The sequence below is a fragment of the Lampris incognitus genome, chromosome 8 (genome assembly GCF_029633865.1).
Source record: "Lampris incognitus isolate fLamInc1 chromosome 8, fLamInc1.hap2, whole genome shotgun sequence".
Classification (NCBI taxonomy): Eukaryota; Metazoa; Chordata; class Actinopteri; order Lampriformes; family Lampridae; genus Lampris; species Lampris incognitus.
Genome location: NC_079218.1, coordinates 20599194 through 20621260, shown reverse-complemented (window position 1 = coordinate 20621260; position 22067 = coordinate 20599194). Strand labels below are relative to the sequence as shown.

At 42.7% G+C, this 22067-nt stretch overlaps 1 protein-coding gene across 1 annotated transcript; it reads left to right on the top strand.

The window, feature by feature from the left end:
- On the top strand, positions 1–21436 carry angptl5 (angiopoietin-like 5). Its single transcript, XM_056285326.1, has 8 exons — positions 1–221; positions 1394–1565; positions 9253–9356; positions 9434–9527; positions 20203–20306; positions 20437–20557; positions 20706–20891; positions 20994–21436. Exons 1-8 carry the CDS (start codon positions 150–152, stop codon positions 21311–21313), a joined length of 1173 nt encoding a protein of 390 aa, XP_056141301.1. The 5' UTR covers positions 1–149; the 3' UTR covers positions 21314–21436.
- Positions 21437–22067: the final 631 nt, after the last annotated feature.

Genomic DNA, 22067 nt, shown 5'->3' with positions numbered 1-22067 from the left:
CAGAAAAGCAAAGCTTTTTTTGTCAGGACAGAAAAAAGAAGAGTAAACTGTGAGTTTGGAGAGGGTTGTCAGCTGATGAAGGAGTGAACAAGTTCAGCCCCCTCGTTGCCGTAGGAAAGAATAACAGCGGCGAACACAGTTTAGAGGGAATGAACAAGATGTGGATAACAATCCTTCTGCTACTTGCGCCTCACCTGCCTCCTGCCGCCAACACCTCTGTAGTACGTACAGCATATTATCTGTCTTGCTCCTCAATTCTGTTTTTGTTATGAAAATGAAAGTGTCTTTTGGTACGGTGCTGTGGTCAGCCACGTACCAATCATCATTTGTAATTCCACATTTAGCTGTTCTTTGCCCAGTACAATGAGGGGCAGTTGATTATTGATTTGTGCTTGGTTGCTATGTTTGATAGCTATCATGCCAGTGTTGTTGGCAGTGCTGCATGGAATACTGTCGAAATATAACCTGAAATGTAATCTCCAGATAGTGGTAGATGATTTTTTTTAACAGAATAAATCATTTTCTACATGCTTTCAGAGGAGGTAATACATATTTCAGACAAAACCAGTTGGGAAAAAAAACATCTGGTTGCATTGTAATAGTTAACATACCCTAGTTGACCGAAACAGCTGCCAGAATTAAGTCTCTTGACAGTTTGTCTGTGATGTGGACCTGCACTTCCTTCAGTCCTCACAATTAATGCTGAAAGACCTCCACCATCATTTTACTTTGTTTTGTTTTCGTTTTTTTGTGTGTGTTTTTGGTGATAATTGATTGCCCCAACAAAAGGCAATGCAGTCAGAGAAACTATATGGGGGTGGACTCAGAAGTGCTGGTACATGTAGTACTAACAATACCTATAATATGAATGCTAATGCTAACACTATGATTCCCTGTGGCATCACAATTGTAACAACACATCATCAGTGGGGTAAAGCTAATTTGTCACATGACGGTACTAGCACTACTACTACAACTGCTAATAATAACAATATTGATGTTATCAATATTATTAACAATAATAATAATAATAATAATAGCAATAATAATGTCCTATCACTTGCTGCCCTTCATGTGGATAGCAGACCACAGAGGTGAGTTGCATGCATGACCTGCACTTGTGACATTATTGAATCCTTTCTTACTCCTAACCCTTATTCCCTACCTACTGTGCACTATATAATTTTTTTCATTCAATTACCTCTTGGTTGAACTCTTGTGCTGAATCAGTGGTGGATGTGTATTTTTCTGTTAATTTGCTCTTTCAAGCATCCTGGATACTTCCTTTTATTTTGTAATTTGGTTGCATAATCCAAGGATTTTACACATTGCTGCTGCCTTATGCTGATTTTTCAAACTTTCACAGCAGTTTTTTTTCTTTCCTTGTTGTAAGGACAAAGGGGACAGCACCACTTTAACCCAATCCAAAATACTTAATCAGGAGTTTGCTGAGGCCACTGGGAGAGACCAAAAACATTTTGAAGGAGGCAACGGTCGGGAGACATGTTCCATCCCATGTGACATAACTGCCAAACTGCTAAGAGATGAGAAACATTCATTTTGTGGTAAATTATCTTTCTCGCCCCTGTTTTTATCATCATCATCATCATCATTATAATCTGTTATTTGCTAAGAGTGCTCATGTTTGCATGCACCAGTGTGTGTGTGTGTGTGTGTGTGTGTGTGTGTGTGTACCTACCTACTGGGAAGCAGGTAACAATTTCCGGTCCACCCCCCTCCACCCACCACCCCCCACGTTTTGGTGACGTGAAATTCAATCGCCTATGCCAACTCCACATCTGGCTAAAGGGTTACTGCAGGAACAGCGATACCCCCTTTGTTGGCAATTTTGCTGCCTTTTTAAATAGGTCTCAGATTTTTAAGTGAGGTGGCCCCCACCCTTCTCATGAAGGCTCACACCTTTTATCACCCAACATTGTACTGACTTTACACTCCTGAAAGTTTTTACCTCCTGACCAGTAGTGAGTCCATCTGACTCTACCTCCCAGGGCTCATATAATAATAATAATAATAATAATAATAATAATAATAATAATAATAATGATCTTTATTTCGGACACACAGCCGCTCCATAGCATAAAAGCAACAATACAATAAAAGAAAACAATACAATAAAAGAAAAAACATTTAGGCCTACATGACACCCCTACACTGGCATACTTTAGGTGTTCTGCCATAATGCAGTCAATACCACAAGTCTTATTATGTAGCATCATAATGGCATCTGAGACATCAGCTGACCTGACTACCGTGTTAACAAAGAGATCAGCATTACCCACTACAACTGCATTACTTTTAACACAGTTAAATAAATTGCAATAATGTTCTCACCATACCTCAGCTATTTTGTCTGGGCCACAAACACCCTCAATATCAGATGGTAGGTTTTTTTTATGATTACTCATGTCTTTGACCTCTTTCCAGAAGTCATTATGATTGTTACTTTGCAACTTTCTGGCAAGCGAATCAGCTCTCATTGTGTTCTCATTTCGCTTAATAAAACGAAGAGCATATTCAAATTACATTACATTACATTACAGTCATTTAGCCGATGCTTTTATCCAAAGCGACTTACAATAAGTGCATTTAACGTAGGAAATCAGGAGAACTACTAGTCATCAGAGGTCATAAGTGCATCTAAACAAGCATCTAAGTGCAAAACCAGTGTTAAAGTAAAAGCACAAGAAAGAGATTTTTTTTCTTTTTTTCTTTTAATAAATGAGTGAATACAATAAGTGCTAAGAACAAGTAACAGGGTAGTAGTTCTTGAAGAGGTGAGTTTTCAACGTGCGCCAAAAGATGGGCAGCGACTCCGCTGTCCTGACATCAGGGGGGAGTTCATTCCACCACTGTGGGGCCAGGACAGAAAAGAGCTGTGACCGTGTCGATCGGCAGCAGGGGCCTCTGAGCGACGGAACAACCAGGTGTCCTGAGGCAGCAGAGCAAAGTGGTCGGACGGGGGTGTAGGGCTTGACCATGGCCTGGAGATAGGAAGGAGCTGTTCCTTTCACTGCCCTGTAGGCTAGCACAAGAGTCTTAAACTGGATGCCAGCAGCTACTGGGAGCCAGTGTAGGGACATGAGAAGGGGAACTGAGTGGGAGAACTTAGGGCGGTTGAACACCAGACGAGCTGCAGCTTTCTGAACAAGCTCCAGAGGTCTGATGGCCGACGCCGGGGCGCCAGCAAGGAGGGAGTTGCCGTAGTCCAGCCGGGAGATGAACAGAGCCTGGATGAGCCCCTGTGCCATCTTGTCGGCGAGGAATGGGCGAATCCTACTGATGTTATAGAGGAGAAATCTGCAGGGGCGAGCAACCGATGCAACGTTTCCAGCAAATGACAGTTGGTCGTCCAGGATCACACCCAGATCCCTCGCAGTCCGAGTTGGCATCACCATGGTGTTGTCAATGGTGATGGCCAGGTCTCGGTGCAGGCAACCTTTCCCCGGGAGGAACATCAGCTCTGTCTTGTCCAGATTGAGCTTCAGGTGGTGTGTCACCATCCACTCCGAGATGTCAGTCAAGCACGCAACAATGTGTGTCTCTACTTGTGTGTCATAGGGAGGAAAGGACAAGATCAGCTGGGTGTCATCAGCATAACAATGATAAGAGAAGTCATGCGAGTGAATAACAGAACCCAGGGAGAGGAGGAGAGGACCAAGAACCGAACCCTGTGGAATGCCTGTAGTCAGTCTGCAAGGCTCTGACACAGATCCCCTCCATATCACCTGGTAGGAGTGACCCATCAGGTAGGATGCTAACATGGAGAGTGCAGAGCCTGTGACACCCACCCCCTCGAGGGTAGAGAGGAGGATCTGGTGGTTCACTGTGTCGAACGCAGCTGACAGATCCAGGAGTATCAGGACAGAGGAGAGAGAGTTTGTTCTCACAGAGTGCAGCGATTCTGTCACTACAAGGAGGGCCATCTCTGTCGAGTGACCCACCTTGAACCCTGACTGGTTGGGGACTATGAGGTTGTTCTGGTGGAGGTACAAGTAAAGTTGGTTAAAGACAGCACCTTCAAAAGTTTGGATAGAAAGGGTAGAAGGGAAACCAGTCTGTAGTTTTTGACGTGAGAGGGGTTAAGTGATGGTTTCTTGAGAGGGGGGGGGGTGACTCTAGCAGTCTTGAAGGCAGATGGAAAGCATCCTGTCTGGAGGGAGGTGTTGATGAGGTGGGTTAGAAAGGGAAGGAGTTCAGGTGCTATAGACTGAAGAAGAGGGGAGGGGACCGGATCAAGGGAGTATGTGGTGGGGCAACTGGATGTGATGAGGTTGAGGACCTCGTCGGGGGAGAGGGGAGCGAGGTGGGATAGGGTGGGATATGGAGAAGTGAAGGAGGGTCCAGAGGGTGGGCTAGTGCAAGCAGCACTAACTGGGTGGTGAGAAAAAGAGGATATGATGTCGTTTACCTTCTTGTCAAAGAAGTTAGCAAAGTCATCAGGGAGAAGGGAGGAAGAATGCAGAGGAGGTGGGGGTTGAAGAAGTGTAGAGAAGGTTTCAAAGAGTTTCTTAGGATTAGAGGCAGAGGATAGGATTTTAGAGCGATCAATCTTGTATTTGTAAGATTTTTATGCTCAAACAATGCCCCCTGTCTAGGCCTTCCTGACTCAGACCAGAGCACAAAGGTTTCTCTAGCTGCAGCATGTTGTTCAGTCACAAACTCATTCCACCCAGGTTTGATATTATACACCTTATTCCTGTGTTTATGGAAGGGCTCACTGGAGGCATTAAGAGCCGTCACAATATTATTATCGTACATGGCGCAGAGGTCAGCAGCATGATGTAGGTCTTTGCAATTCATATCTAAGCACGTTAAAGCATCCCTAGGCAGTGCAATGTTATTAAGCAGTCTGTCAGTTAGGGTAGAATATCTATCAATATCCTCCTCAGTCAGATTTGTCCAATCTGGCTTCCCTGTATTAGCAACATTACCAGTAACAGCCAGCAGGGGTACATTCTCAACATTTAGTAACATAGCAACAGGTATGTGACCAGAGGTAGCTAATCCATAACATATCTCTATATTATCCAGAGAAGCATGGGCATCTGCTGTACACATACAATGGTCAAGCCAAGTAGTATGCCACGCTTCACTTACATAAGTAAAACTCTTATCAGGCAAGAATGCTTTGCTAGATAGTATTAACTTGCTATCATTACAAAACTGCAGAAGATGTTTTGCAAATATAGAATTGTTATCTGACAAGTCAGCATTAAAATCTCCAATTACATAGACACAAGTTGAGTCACTGTCCTCAATAAAAGAATGAGCAAAGGCTAGCCTGTTCAGAAATTTATCCTCAGTCTCATAGGATTCATAAGGTGTATATATATTCAAAATTATAAACTTTTTATCATTGTAATTAAACTCGAGCCCAATGGCCCAATCAACATTTAAATGTACCACCTTAACCAGTGGATCGTATTTGCAGTTCCAGAGTATAGCCACACCACCAGGCATCCTACCTCGTACTATTTTCGTGCTGAGATCAGTGGTGGATTCACCAGCACCATGGAAATCCTCGTGTATAGTGTTCAGTCTGTCTAAGTTCTGTGTGGCAAGCCAGGTCTCTTGTATGCACAGAATGTCACACTCGTCCAGCAGTGTATAAACTACCAGACGTCTTGATTTATCCGCAGCACTTTGTCCTACACACAGGCCGCATGCGTTGTATGATACAACCCGCATTTTGAGAGTTCAGGTGCCAGGTGTGGCTGCTGCCCTATCCGGCACAGTAGCACCAGCGCTAGACCCTGTAACCACAGCCTTGCGTGGCTGATAGTATCGCCTCACAACAGAGCCTTGTACATCTCCGCGACTTCATTGCATTCAGCACGCACTTTAAATGAGCTGAATCTGTTGTGCGCAGTGTCAGTGCGTTCACAAATCACATCACGGCCAAGCTTTTCTTTAAGATAGATAGACACAGTCACTGCATCAAGGTCTGGTGCGAATTTGGTAGCAAAAACACGTACCAGCTTCGTACGCTGCTTAGTGTTTTTGCTACCAAAACATATATATAGTATTATAGTATAATATATGTACTATAATCTATAATACTATATATAATATATATACTATAATACTATAAATAAAATATAGCACTTCTGTTAGGATTATGTCAAGATTTTAATACCCACTACCCTATGCATTAGTATGTTTTCAACTGTTAGGCCAGATAATTTGATTACAGTCTGCTGTAGTAATTCCAGTTCAACTAAGCTCCTTATTCCAGTTAGTTGTCTTTGCTCTTTTAAACACTCTGTCCATGTCTAATAAATCTTTCATTCTCAGTGATTTCTTTATATCCCCTAACCTTGATTTCTTATTCCTTACTGAGAGCTGGCTTAAACCTGGGGAGGGCTCCCCTCTAGTGGAGTTCTGCCCACCCAGCTATGATTTTCTGAATGCACCCAAGTTAACAGGCCGTGGTGGGTGTATTACAGCTGTTTTTAAGCATCATCACACTTGTATTCCTTTCACTTTTGGTTCTTTTAACAGTTTTGAAATCTAACTTTGTGTGTGATAATCGTATTTGCTGTGAAAACATTTATTGACCCCCCCCCAAATTAAAATATAGGTTTTCTCAATGAATTCTCTGAGCTATTGTCTTCTCTTGTGTTTTAATTTGATAGGGCCATTATGGTTGGTGACTTTAATATTCATATTGATAATTCTTTCAAGTCATTTTCCACAGATTTTTTCAAAAAATTCTAAATCTTTTAACCTTGTGCAGCATGTCACTGGCCCCACACATAACCATGGGCAGACCCTTGACTTGGTTTTTACTCTGGACATGTCTCTTAATTCACTGAATCAGATTGATTTTGTCTCTTACCATAAATGTATTGCCTTTGATGCACCTTTACTACGGACTACAATAACTCAGAGACACATAATCTAATCTCTCATCTTTAGTCTTCTAGTCTGGCCAATTGCCCCCCTCACTTCACCAATATTCATGACCTAGTTAGTTGGTTTAGTGATTCATGTACTACATCAGCCCTTGATTTTTCTGCTCCATGCACTTCCAGGGCTGTCCCAGTTATTATCACAACCCCTTGGATCAGCGATAACATCAGACAGCAAAGAGTATAGGAAGGCCGACGTATATGGAAAAAAAATCTAAACTTGAAGTCCACCACCTCCATATGAAAGATTTATCATTGAATCTGAAGCAAATTATTGAAGATGCACGAGCTACTTACTTTTCTTACTTGATTAACAGCGATAAACATAACCCAAGGTTTCTGTGTAGTACTCTCAACCAGCTTGTAAATCCCTCTCTTCCTACCATTACCACCTCTTCTACTAATGACTGTGAACATTTCTTATCTTTCTTTGTTGGCAAGATCGTCTGAGGTTAATTTTACCCCCACCATTTTATCTCCTGCCCCTTTCAGCCATCATATTTTAATGCCTGAATTTGCTCCCATTTCCCCACAGTTCCTTTTAGATACTGTAGCCCATATGCATCCATCCTCCAGTCCATGTGCTATAGTTCCTGCAAAACTTCTAAAATCCATCCTTCCTGGCTGAGGCCCCAGTCGCTCTCTATTATCAGTTTCTCTCTCCCATCCCGGTCCATATCTGACCATTTTGAAATTGCCAGTATTCAGGCACTCCTCGAAACCCCTCTCTCAATCTGGCAAGGTTAGAGAATTATTGACCAAGCCCCAAACTTCATTTTTTTTATCCAAAATTCTGGAAAAAAAATTGTTGCTGACCAACTCTTGTCGTTGATTGAGGGTCATACATTTTCAATAAATTTCAATCTGGCTTTCACCACAAGCATAGTACCAAGACTGCATTTCTAAGAGTGACCAACGACATTCTTATGTATGCAGACAAATGTGAATATTCAATTCTTATTCTACTGGACTTATCTGCTGCCTTTGGTCCTGCATTAAACTAGGTTTGATCTTATTTGACTGATAGATATTTTAATGTTTGTATTAACAATCATGTGTCCTCGCCAGCTCCTCTGCTGCCTGGAGTCCCTCAGGGGTCTGTGCTTGGGCCAATCCTCTTCTATTAAACATGCTTCCTCTGGGTCATTTGTTCAGCCACTTTCGTGACATGTCATACCACTGTTATGCTGATGATACCCAGATCTATTTATCTGACAAACCCAATAACCTGTATCAACTTTTCTCCATCCATGATTGTTTAGCCGCCACCAAATATTGGATGTCCCTTAATTTCCTTCACCTAAAGCCTGATAAAACTGAAGTTCTCTTAATTAGTTCTGAGAACTTTGGCACTGCAGTTCACCAGTTTATTGGTCCACTTCACTCAAATATTAAACCTACCGCTAAGAATCTTGGTATCATCTTTGCCCAGTATATGTCTTTTGACCACCATGTTAATAAGCTCATACTGTCCTGTTTTCTTCAACAAAGAAATACAACAAAAATCAGATATATTTTATCCTCTTGGGATCTCAAACAATTAATTCACCCTTTCATTTTCTCCTGTCTTGATTATTGTAACTCCCTCTACACATGCTAAGTTAAGCTGCTTCAAATCGTTTACAGTTAGTTCAGAATGCAGCTGCCAGACTATTAACTAGAACTAGCCATCGGTCCCACATTACTCCTGTTCTTGCATCCCTCCATTGGCTTCCCATAAAATTTGGAATAAATTACAAGATCTTATATATAAAGCACTACATGACCTTGTCCTGAGCTATAGTTCTGATCTCCTCATTTATCATTCTACTTCTCGATCACTCCGATCCTCAAATCTTGGTCTTTTATCCATCCCTTGCTCCAACTGCAAAACAAAAGGTGATCACACCTTTGCAGTTTTAGCCCCAAGCCTCTGGAATAATCTTCCTCAATCTATTAGATTTGCTGAATCTTTGGACTGTTTTAAGCAGCTTGTAAAAACCCATATTTTCAGGAAAGCCATTTTATAGATTCCCACCCCTGCCTTTTGTTTTGGCTCATTTTTAGTTTTATGTGTTTCTTGTGCCATGTTTTATATTGTAATTTATTTTGTTTACTTATTTTTGTGTGTGACGCACTTTGTGTGTTTTAAAAAGTGCTATAAATAAAGCTTTACTTACTTACCTACATATATTTGTGATTTGTGTGTGTGCATGTGTTGTGTGCTTTTTTGAGTGTGTATATGTGCCTGCATATGTGCCTGTGTTTGGATATGTTTGGATATATGTGTGCTGTGTAATTGTCTGCATGCATGTGTTTGTGTGAATTTGTGTGTTTACAGGCCACTTACAGCAGTCTCTTATGACATTTGGTCGGAGCACGAGAAAACTAGTCAGAGATGTCATGGAGGAGCAGCAGAGAGCCTTGGACTTCCTGACTAGTCAGGTAAAGGTATCTGCCAGTGGTAGAGTGTGCATGTGTCTAGCTGACTAACTGTACATACAGTGGTTTGATATTTTTAGGTCACAGAGCTGATGACCAAGGTTCAGGCCCTCAGCTCAGAGGTTCAGAGGAACAACATTGAGATGTACTCTGTGAAACCTGTGCAGTCCCATGGTAACTCTCCACACACACACACACACACACCCACTGAATTCTTTATTTCTAAACACATTACAAAAGGATATATATTTTCAGATGCATGATGTTAGGGCTTGTCATATGTGTTCGTAATATAGCAATGACATTTGCATGTACAAAAGTTAACATTCAGTTTTCATTCAAGGATAGAGAAAGCAGCATCTTCTCCATATAGAACAGCTTCCAATAATAGCTGAGACTGAACAATATCTCATTAGTTGCTTCACCCCTTTCTTTGTTAATCCCAGCATCCTTAAACCTCCAGAGTCTAACCAGTTGTCTGTGAACATGGCCTAAGCTACCAAATGTAAAAACTTGCAGCTGGCACTTATTGCCAAACTGTCCAATTGTCTGGACCAGAAGTTGATATTTCAGAAAATTGGTCAAAAAATGTTCTTTCAAAATATAATCAAAGGTACACCCTAATTCTAGTACATATACCTTTCTATCCTCCTCATTAACAACAACTGCATCAAGGTTCAGGCCCTCAGTTCAGAGCTTCAGTAGAACAACATTGAGATGTACTCTGTGAAACCTGTGCAGTCCCATTGTAACTCTCTCCACACACACACACGCACGCACGCACACGCACGCACACACACGCACGCGCACAACCCTCAGGTATGAATGGAGGCATGTAAAATTTGTACATACTGTGTGCATACACACGAACCAAACAAACACACAAATAAACACACAAACATTTGTACATATGCAAAAATCAAAAGTAGACATTTTTTTCTGCACTTGCAATATTGGGAAACCATTACATTTGCATTTTTGTTGTTAATCTGGCTAAATGTGTGTCTGACCACATCTAGATTTTTTTTGTACTTTTTTTTCTCTCCTCGAGATTAGTATAGAATTTTAGTTTGAAGGAACAGCAATATCTCTTAAGTATAATCTGGTTCCAGGTATATCATCAACTCAATGACTTCTCTGTTAGGACAGATGAGCAAAGGCAGGAGTTCCATTCCATTATTTCATTACAGAAGAAAAAGGATAACAAAGGATATTAATCTAGATGTCATAGTTCCCAATTTCAATAATTAATAATCCAACAGAGATAATGAAACTTTAAACACAAACACAATCAAACACAAATACAATCACCGTGTAAACCTAGGATTGAATAAATAACTTTACCACTACTGAAATTCAACAAGCAAATAAATCATAAACTGATAAAGCTGCTATAAATGCACAAAGGAAACTTACATATCAGATACACAGATCATACTGTTGGAGGGTTGAGGCATCCACATGAGGCCAGCCAGCTTCTTTGTTCTTATAAGTTTGTCACAGGTGAACTAACTGCCTATATTGACTCTGAGGCTCCGCCCATCTAGAAAGCAGTGAGGCAGGTAGAGGAAAGTTAGAGTGGGGGGGGGGGACTTTTCCCAGCCCCCCAAATATGTGAATCATATTTGACTTGCAAGAAAATCCTTCTAGTATAGCACGAAGAGGTTCTAAATCATCATTCTTGATCTCCGTGAGAGCAACAAACCAACTGACAGGACGCACATAGGTTTTTCCTTTAATCAATATCTCTGCCACTCTGACTCTGCCATCTGCACTTATTTCTGAACTTTTCCTATTGGCCATGATGCACAGGGCTGATTGGGGTCCACAACTGTTACCATGGTATTCAAGGTGAGATTTGGGTTATCTGCATTCCATTATTGTTGTGATTGAAGTGTCAGTAGATAAAATTTTAAAAAGCTTGTCCAGAATTGATCAGTGAGCAGTTGACTGTGACGTCATCTCCTTGTACCAAGAAGGTCAGGATGGGCATATACAGCCTGAGGAAGGGCGGCCTCCAGCCACCCCATGAGGAGAAGATTTGGAGCAACTGGGTCAGGATCAGATATGTCAGAGGATCGTTATCCAAGGAGCATTTAGTTTAGGATTTCCTCCACCTCTATTAGCAGCGTTCAACAGCTCCTCAGTGACTGTTTGATTGCCCAAGGTCACCCGCAATGCAGACTTAATGGCCCCTAAAGACTGGAGAGAAGATCTGTGTGGATGCAATGTGTGGTAAGATATTTGAAGATTATTCCCCATCTATTCTCTTGTCGGCGGCTGACTTTAATGAGGAAAGGACCAAAGCAGTCCATGCCCGTGGACCAGAAAGGAGGCTTGAATAAGTGCAGGTGAGACAGAGGCAAGTCAGCCATCTGAAGAATCAGTGGTTTTGCTTTCCATTTCTTGCAGTCTGTACATAAATGACGGTGTTTTTCCTTACTGCTTATTTCCCATGCAAGATCCAATAGTTCCTTCTGAGGCTGGCAAAACCTCTCTCCAGACCAGGATGATGTCAGTTGTCATAATTTAATAAGCAGTTGTGTGATGTAGTTTTTTTTTGGATTCAAGACTACAGGGTGGATACTGTTATAATCCAGATCCTCACTTTTGTGTACCCAACCACCCAGCATGATCAGGTTTGTGGGGTGATTGAGCTCGGGGGCCAAATTATCCAGTAGACCTTAATTAGGGACAGGCTTACTTGCTTGTAGTAAAGCATAACCCTCTGGGGAACTATCCTGTTATGCATGATGTAGAAGGAGAATCTCCACATAGGATCTCTCAGGGGATTGAGAATTTGCATCCTAGGTTGAGATGATCTGTTGAGAGGTGCCAACCACCAAATCTTCCCAGCTCTGGAAGTAGAGGATGTTTGAAGGAACATTAGTTGGCATAACATGAGTAGTGCCACAGAATGCAGATTTTCTCAATTCTGCCGCTGCGATGTTAGAAATTGAGGATGGATTTAAGGCCATTATCAGGAAGCAAGTACAGGAAAGGAGGGCTCTGATTCCATCAGTGTGGTGCCGCTAGATCTGCAAGGTTTTTTTTCTCTCTGGTAATATCATCTGATGGGTTGCTTACCAACTCAATATACCTCCAGTCTGAGGGAGTAGTGTACTCAAGGATATCTGTGATCCGATGGGCAACAAATATCTAGTACTGGCAGGACTCTGATTGCAGCCAGGTTGGAACAGTTGTCAAGTCTGTCCACATCACCAAGCAGTGGAGAGGAAGAGTCAGCTCTGTTCGCAGCATCCTTGCTAGCTGGGCTCTGGTGAGAGCAGCCCACAACTCTAGGTGGGGAATAGTGATCTGCCAACTCGGTGCCACCCTTGAATGAGCCATGATGAAAGAGACATGAACCTGCCCATTCGAGTCCACTGCTCTCAAATATGCAACAGAGCTATACGCTACTTCAAAAGCATCACAGAACATATGCAATTCTCTGGTCACTGAAGGATCTTGGTCTTCAGTGGGTCCATAACACCTTGAGAGTCTGATATTGGCCAAATGTGGAAGTTCCTTTTCCCATAATGTCCAAGATTTCTTAAAGGCATCAGGAAGGCATGGGGTCATCTCACTTCTGCTCTTTGGACCACAGTTTCTGTAGAAGGACTTTGGCACAGGTGGTGAATGGGATGATGAACCCAAGGGGATCATACTGACTGGCTAGGGTCCTTTCCACATTGCAGAGGGTAAAAGTCTGGTACTCAATAGTTCTGCGTTTGTACCCTAAGGTGTCTGAGGAGCAATACCATATCATCCCCAATGCTCCTTCCTATGGGTTAGTGCAATCCTAGCTAAGCCACAATTTGGTGCTCTCTGATCGAGTCTCTTTGGGTAGATGCTGAATCACTGAGGGGAGGTTACTGATCCACTGTCGGATCTCAAATCCACCAGAGGCAAGCAATGCTCGCAGTCGGTCTAGGAGACCTCTGACCTGCTCTTCAGTGGGAAAACCCTGCAGACAGTTGTCTACATAAAATGACTGTAGGACTGATGTTAAGACGTCTTCCTGACCCACTTGACTGTCTTTTGCATGTCGTTGAAGAGCACATGTGGCACAAGGGCTGCATGAGGTACCAAATGGCAGAAATTGCCACTCATAGACCCTCACTGGTTCTTCCCATCGCATATGCTGCCATAGAAATGGAGGTGTGGTCTGCCCTAAGCCAGCAACCTAACCTGGTGGTACATGGTTTTGATATCACCAGAAATGGCAACAAGATTCTGATGAAAGCACAGCAGAACACCCATCAAATAAGGGCCTAAACTGTACCAGAAAGAAGATATTCATTTAGGATTTGCACTTGGTATTGAAATGAGCACTTGAAACACCAGACAGTGTTTGCCATTGTGTTACACAAGATGGTGGGGTATATACCATGATGACTCATAGGTTCAGACCACTTTTTGAGGGCTAAGCCTCTTTACATATCTAGCCTCTAGCAACTTGCTGATCTCATGATCATAAATGGCTGCTTGCTTTGGATCTGTCAGCTTCAGTTCAGTACGTCTGAGAGCTGGTAGAACTGATTCCTTTGGAGCCTGAAGTTTAGGGGCATTCATTTTGCAAATTAGTGCGGTTGCATAATAACTAACTCCATTGAACGCCATTCTTGTTGTTTAGCTAGCAAGACAAGCTAGTGTCTCCTTGTCTTGTTTGGAACGTGTGGTGATTCTCATTTTGATAAGGCAGTACATCAAATTTCCACAGCCTTTCTACAGCATAATCAATATCTGCATCTGGGGCTGTTCAGGAAATAAACAAGAACTGAACTTCTTAACTGGTTTCTGGAAAAGAGTGACCTAAGGCTGCGTTGTTATATGCCTTTGTTAGGAACTGCATTTTCCAGAATCCTATGTGCCTGGTGGCAGGCTAGTGACGTGGTGATGTTAGATGTCTGAATGCGGAGCTGGTCAGTGAATGGTTGTCTAGGACCTATGCCTGGTTGTGGTTATTTCACAAGAACAAACATAAAGGCAACAATGTGATCCTTAGGGAGCATTGTTGATCCTTGCAAAGCCCAACCAGACTCAAGACTGTGGTGCAAGGTCAAAATTTTTGGCAGTGAAAGCATCCCTTATAACAGGGGTCGGGAACCTTTTTGACTGGGAGAGCCATAAAAGCCAAATATTTCTAAATATATTTCATTGAGAGCCATATAGTATTTTTAACGTATAATAAATTAAATATGTCTTACTTTTAATGCGACTTCTGGTGCTGCATGGTTTTGCTGATGGCCTTGTAGTCTGGTTCATACGTGGTGAGGTTGAGCTTCATGCAGGCGTTGAGGCTTCCATCAGTTAAACGTGAGCGTAGGTTGGTCTTAATGTTCCTCATATGCGAGAAAGACTGTTCACATGCATATGTAGAGCCAAACATGGTCAATACGGCAATACTCACACGCTGCATTGTGTGGTATGTCACAGGAAGCTCGTTCCAAGTTTTAAGAATCAGCTGGTCTTCAGGTTGAAGATTTTTAATTTCTGTCCACTTGTGTTCCCTCGCCAGCTCTGCTCGCTGTCGCGCAAGACTTTCCAACTCTCCATTAAGTGACTTGAACTTACTCATCCACATGTCTGATGCCTTCAGGTCAGCAACTTCCAGCTCAAAGTCTCCGATAGAGACCCCGGGGATGCATGTCAGGTCGATTTTGTCCACTGCACACTCATGTGGATGAGTGATGAACTTGAAAAGACCAGTGCGCGCACGAAATTCTCCAAAACGTGCTTTGAATGACTGCAGGAGATTGAACGTAAAGCCAGCTAGCTGCTGGAGATCCAGATGTTGAGTGGAGTCACTTGCTAAGCATGCATCTCTAAATTGTTGCAGTCTTTCAAAGTGCAGAAGACGACCTGTTTCAATGTCCCTGAGAAAGACTTCCAGCTTGCTTTCAAATGCAAACACTGCTTGTTGAAGGGATGAGATTGTATTTCCAATACCTTGCATTTTCACATTGAGCTGGTTCAGATGGCCAGTTATGTCCACGAGATAGTGAAACTGCAGGAGCCAGTCAGTGTTGTCTAGCTCAGGATGCTTGACGCCTTTCATTTCAAGAAAAGTCCGGATTTCACTCAGGCAAGCTGCAAAACGGCTGAGCACCTTCCCCCTTGACAACCAACGCACGTTGCTGTGTAAAAGCAGACCGGGATAATGATTCCCAACTTCTTCTAACAGAGCTTTAAACTGGCGATCATTTAAAGCTCGGGCAACAATAAAGTTGACCACTCGAATGACCAGAGACATCACCTCGCCAAGCTCCTGGCCACACGTCTGAGCGCAAAGCGCCTCCTGGTGCAGGATGCCATGAAAACTTAGGATGGCTCTCTTTTCATGTTCACGGAGAAGCGCTACAAATCCTTTGTTCTTCCCCAACATACAGGGTGCACCATCAGTACAGACAGAAATAAGTTTATCCATCGGTAGTTTTTTTTCTTTAGCAAACTCCATGAAAGACATGAATAAATCCTCTCCTCTTGTTGTCCCTTTCATTGGCAAAACAGCCAAGCTTTCCTCACGCAGTGTGTCACCTGCAGCATACCTGGCAATGATACTGCACCGAGATAGATGGCTAACGTCTGTTGACTCATCTAACGCGAGAGAAAAGTATGTCCCGGCGTTTATGTCCTTAATTTGTGTTTCCTCGACTTGATTTGCCATCATGATGCTACGATCGTGCACAGTTCTTGCTGACAGGGGCATGTCTTTTATTCGTTTGATTATCTTGTCTTTATTTGGGAAGTCATCAAACAGTTCATTGGCCACATCAAGCATGAATGTTTTGGCATACTCGCCATCTGTGAATGACTTTCCATTCCTTACTATTGCCAAAGCCCCCGCAAAGCTAGCGGAATTCCCGTCACCTTGCTTGGTCCACACACGTAGTTGCTGCTGACTCGTCTGCACTCTCCGCTGTAGCTCCTCGCATGCCCTTTTCCTGCTGTCCCCCGCTGGATATTTCGATGCAAATGAAGCATGGTGCGTATCGAAGTGCCGCTTTATATTTGACCGTTTCATCGATGCAATTTTATCATTGCATATTAGACATACCGCAGATCCTGCTCTCTCCACAAATGCAAATTCCTCTGTTCACGCAGCCTGGAATGCACGGTAATCATCGTCTTTTTTTCTTTTCGCCATCTTTTCCGTTACAAGGGTTGAAGCGGATAAACTAGTTGGCTATCTGATAAAATTGATTTCTTCACCTTTACAATGACCCGGACATGCTCGCGAGCCATTGGTTCCCGACCCGACCCACGGGTGACCCGTGACCCGTGAAATTTATCTTCAAAACTAATTTCTGTTTACTTTAAAATGACACAGTATTATTAAGAAATATCACAAGTATTTTAAAATCAGTTCCAAACTGATTTTTTTGAAAAAAAATAATTTTCAACTCAAAATTGTCTGGGAGCCATATGCCGTCACCGGAAGAGCCATATATGGCTCGCGAGCCATAGGTTCCCGACCGCTGCCTTATAATGAACTTCTTGTCTGCATTTGATGCTGAGGAAATGTTGAATACGACTGTATTACCAGTTGGAGTCTCAGTTCCTAGGCAGACAGTTTTCCACACAAGAGACTCAGGAGCCCCACCAAGCCCAAGAGAGATGGCTGCAGTTGCTAATAGCATAGTTTGAACCATCATGCAATATTGCATACGTTTCAAGGATTCTTCCCTTGTAGTTTAGTAGAACTCTGACTACTTTCAAAAGGACTCGAACTGCAGCTAGAATGAATAAGAAGATAAGTGCTGGAATCCGTTTGTGGTTGGCTTACTCCATGAAGGACTCTGAGGTGTTTTCCTTTGCACTTTGGGCAAAGCTTGTATTGCATTTAGGACAAGGCTCTGTGCTCACAGGCACATTTCCAGCAATGCCCTTTTTCTTGGATCCAACTTCTGACTGCATCATTTGATAATTGACAAAAATCTGAACAGGCACTTAAGTGGTGACCAGGGACACCAGAAATAGAACATCTGTCCATGACATGTAGCAGACTCAATCACAAGTTGCTGAGTATGTTTTTGAGGATGACTAGTTCCATTAAGTATAGAAGCCACAGGATTTCTGGATTATAAATAGCTGGATTGTATAGGTTTCTGTTCCTCCATTTGACCCTTTCGATTGTCATGCATTTGTGTGGCCATAGCTTGACATTCTGCTTCCTATTCTAACCAGTTAGAGCAGTCAACCAGGTTATAGGGAATATCTGGTTTTGTAGCATTGGTAAAGTTAGCAGCCTGCTCAGAAGGAAGTTTTCGTAGGATCTGCTGTACATGAGAGGCACAAGTGAACTCCGCATCTCCTTCACCATTTTCCAAAGACTCCAGCATACCTACAAGAGCTTTGACTTGGATAGCAACGTAACCGAAGCTTCTGGAATCCTCAGGACTGACAGAGGGAAGATTCTGGATGGCTGTAATTTCCCTCAGTACTAGCTGCTGTGGCTGGCCATACGTCTGCTGTAAGGTTGACATAGCTCTGGTGTAAAGAAGTGGATGATGTGCATAGACCAAAGCAAGGCGGCAGGCTGTGTCCAACTTTAAATGGTCCAATAATACATGATTTTTAAACTGCTTGTTTTCTTTATGGGGGAGAAGATTTGAAAGAGCCATCTTAAGCAGGGCAAACTGTGTGGGATCATCTCGAGTGAAGTACGGAAAGGGGGGGGGCTGCAACATGAGAGACTCGGTTTGACCTCTGATTGCTGCGGTGGGTAGTGAAGAATTGAATGAGACTGGTGAGTGGTTTCTGCATTCTGTACATTCAGAGAAGGAGGAGTGGTGTAAGAACACAAATGATCAGTCGAAGCAGCCTGAGGCTGTAAGGAAGGTCAATATGCAGTAACTGGAGGCAGCTGGTGACTATTCAAAGGAGCATGAGGCTGCATATAAGGAGGTTCAGGATGATTCCCAGCAGTTTCAGGAGGAACACAAGGAGCATGGGCATAGGAAGGATTAACCAATTCAACTGCTGGAGGTTGAGTGAGGTTCACTGTGGGCAGGGGCACTGCCAGCTGAGGAGGTTGAGAGCGAGGAGCTGGTATAAGTTTAGTTTCTCTTTGCACAGCATGCTTCATAGCGGACAATGCTCTCAGTCCACCAAGAGGTACACCATGATTAAAAGAAGCTTGGAGCAAATGTGGAGCAGAGCTCATGGTGCGAGATCCTGAAAGTGCATTCCCCTGGAAAGGTTCGCACCTCTGAAGAGAGGGTGTGTCAGCCTCTCTGGAGTCATGTCACCCAGGAAAGGGCATAGACAGTTGACTTTTCACTCTTACAGTGGTGTAATAATGCTGATAATGGCCATGCTGTCTATTTGACAAATAGAAAGGTAGCTCAACATGACATCATGACATGGACATGTTTCTGTTGAGACTCCTGAATATGGTTCCTGCATACCAGAATGCTCACTTGAAGCTTCAAGGTATGGTTGTTGCAAATTAGAATGCCCTCTGGCCTGTGTATCCTGGGCTGACTTTGGCCTTACAGACTGTGGTGTAGACATTAGAGAATAAAGGGGGAGGGGGGTGAAAGGGAGCAAAGATGACTTTGTGCAGGTGACAAAGAAATATTAAAGTCACGATGACTCATGGGGATGTTATGCTCACATACCTTGTCATGCAGTTCTTTGACTATAGAGGGAGGATTGTGCTGTACACAAGATCCTGGGGAGTGATCACTAGGGTTTAATGAAATTGATGAACAAGAAGAAATGGAAGAAGCAGAATATGACCATTTCTCAACCCTCTCCCCAAGAGCTGGCATTTATTTTTTCCTGATCCAAGACTGACCTAAAGTTTTTCTATTTCTCCTCTCATATCTTTCATATCCATACTAGCAGTTTCTCCCTTTACTTGTCTTTCCTTTGCAGTGGTGGAAAGTTTGAGAGGTGAGGCTAGTTGTACACTTGTAGCTAAACTATTTTCAGCCGAATGTGTATGAATCTTGTTGGCTTCATCAGGAGGCTCTGAGGGTTGAGGAATAGTATGGGGATCTGAAGGTTGAGGAATAGCAGGAACAGCTTCTGGAGGCAAGCTTGGATATGATTTCTTTTATTCTGCCAAATATCCGGGTGGTTTATGAGAATGTACTGGCCACTGGCGTTTGTATAGTTGTGCTTTATCCATTGAATTGATCTTCTCTGGCTTGAAGGACCATGTAGAATTTTGAAGGAATATTGATATCTCCTAAGGATTGTCAGGTTCCAGGGATATCACCAGCTTGTCTGTTAGGACAGATGAGCAAAGGCAGGAGTTCCAGTCCAATATTCTATTACAGAATATGTTTAAACTGGTTTATCTGACAACAGAAGAAAAGGAATAACAGAGGATATTAATCTCGACATCATAAATCCCAATTTTAATAATAAATAATCCAAAGAAAATAATTTAACTTCAAACACAAACACAATCAAACACAAATACAATCCCTGTGTAAACCTAGGAATAAAGAAATAACTTTACCAATACTGAAATGTAATCAGTACAGCAAATAAATCAAACTACTAAAGCTGCTATAAATGCATTTTAAACCAGATGAAACTTACATACCAATTACACAGATCAAACTATTGGGAGGGGTGAGGCATCCACGTGATGCTAGCCAGTTTCTTTAATCTCAAAAGTTTGCCACAGGTGAGTGGCTGCCTATATTGATTCTGAGGCTCCGCCCACCCAGGAAGCAGTAAGGCAGGTAGACGAAGGTTAGAGTGTGAGGGGATTTTCCACGCATAGCGTTAACCTATTTGGCCATTTGATCGTTACTAAATGCTGCCGACATTATGCTATGAAAAGATTATTCCATAAGCATGAATATAATGCATTTTTTCTGGTCAGGGCGAGACTGCAGTGACATCAAAGACAACCTGATTTCTGTGGTCCCCAAGATCCCCAGTGGTATTTACATTGTGCACCCAGAAAACACCGACTCCTCCTTTGAGGTAAACACACACGATTCTGTCAGTCACTCACAGTCAGTCAACAATCCCGTCTGCTAGCCAGCAAGTTGTTCAGTAAATGAATTTCTCAAGTCACTCGTGCATTGACACTACATTTACACAATTTGTGCAGGTATTCTGTGAGATGGACTACATGGGAGGTGGCTGGACAGTGATGCAGAAGAGGATGGATGGGTTAACCAACTTCAGACGCCCCTGGGCAGACTATGTAGATGGCTTTGGACACCTTCCAGGTCATATACCACAATTACCTGGCTTTTATCAAATTCTGGACCCGTTGAATTTCAGGTTTTGTACACCTGCCCAATCACTGTTAATTGTTACTACGCTTCTGTCCCTCTCATTGTTTTAATGTGTGTGTGTGTGTGTGTGTGTGTGTAGGAGAACACTGGTTGGGCTTAAGAAAGGTGTTCCACATAGTTAACCAGAAAGAGACTCGATTCCAACTTCACATTGCCCTTGTCTCGCATGACGAGACAACCTCTTATGCATCGTATGATGACTTTCGTCTAGACAATGAAACACTGTTCTACAGTATACACCTGGGAAGATATGCAGGCAGCGCAGGTATAAACACAGATGCATTTCCTTGAATCAAGGCCATGCAGATATATATAGTATATATTGTCTGTTACATACATGATGTGTGTATGTGGTGTTTCTGTGCAGGAGATGCGTTCCGTGGTTATGAACAGGAGCAGAACCAGGACACGGCCCCGTTCAGTGCATCAGATGTGGACAACGATGGCTGCATTCCTTTCTGCTCTATCAATAACCAGACGGTCGAGAGCTGCAGTATGCTGCACAACCAGACAGGGTGGTGGTTCAACCAGTGCGGCCTGGCCAACCTCAACGGCTCTCCGGAAGACCCGGAGCAGAACAAAGGGGAAAGTACTCACATACTCTGGAACACGTGGACACAAAATGGGTTGCCACACAGCATCAAATCTGTCACAATGAAGATTAGGAGAATCACCACCAATAATTAATGGACAGAAAGGAGTAGGGAAGAAAAGAAAAGGCAGATAAGATTAGAAGGCAAGTTAAATTGTACACATTGCACTGCATATTGTGTACAGTCAAATGGTCTAATAAAATAAACGGACACCTTCTCTCACCTTTACCTTCCTCTTGCTAATCATCTGTTCAGAATACATTCTACAGGCAAATTTCCTATGCATTTTGAAGCTTGACAAGGGATGTTTACATATGCAGTTTTTTGTAAATATAGGTGGAAAACAGATCCTCATTTGAAGTTTGAATAGTTTTTCTAATTTCCAAGAGCTTATCCATCTACAGGTCAAACTCTTCAAGAAACAAGAAGCTGGTTGGTCAGAGTAACTGACCAGAGGTTGTGTTGGTACATCAGAATGTCTCAAAATATGTATTTAACTGCCAAGACGAAATGGTTTTCTGACTCATGGATACAAAGAAGGGTTCCTTACGATCTGATACAACAAAAAGTGTTGCAGGCCGTGTCAGCTTATTAACACAATGTTCCAATCTGTCCACAATGCCTTTTCTTGACTACAATCAGCTCCAGAATACTTTGTCTGACATTTTCCATTGCATCTTCATTCAAAACACGGCCCTGTGTCCAGCAAGCCAGGCCACTTCTTTCATCAAAAGTGATGTAGAAGTACCAGACGCCGCTGGACTTTTATTTGTTCTAGGAACAGCACTAGATGAGCAGCTGGTGAACGACTGAGGCAGGCAGCTTAAGTGTCCAGAAACTATCTTAGT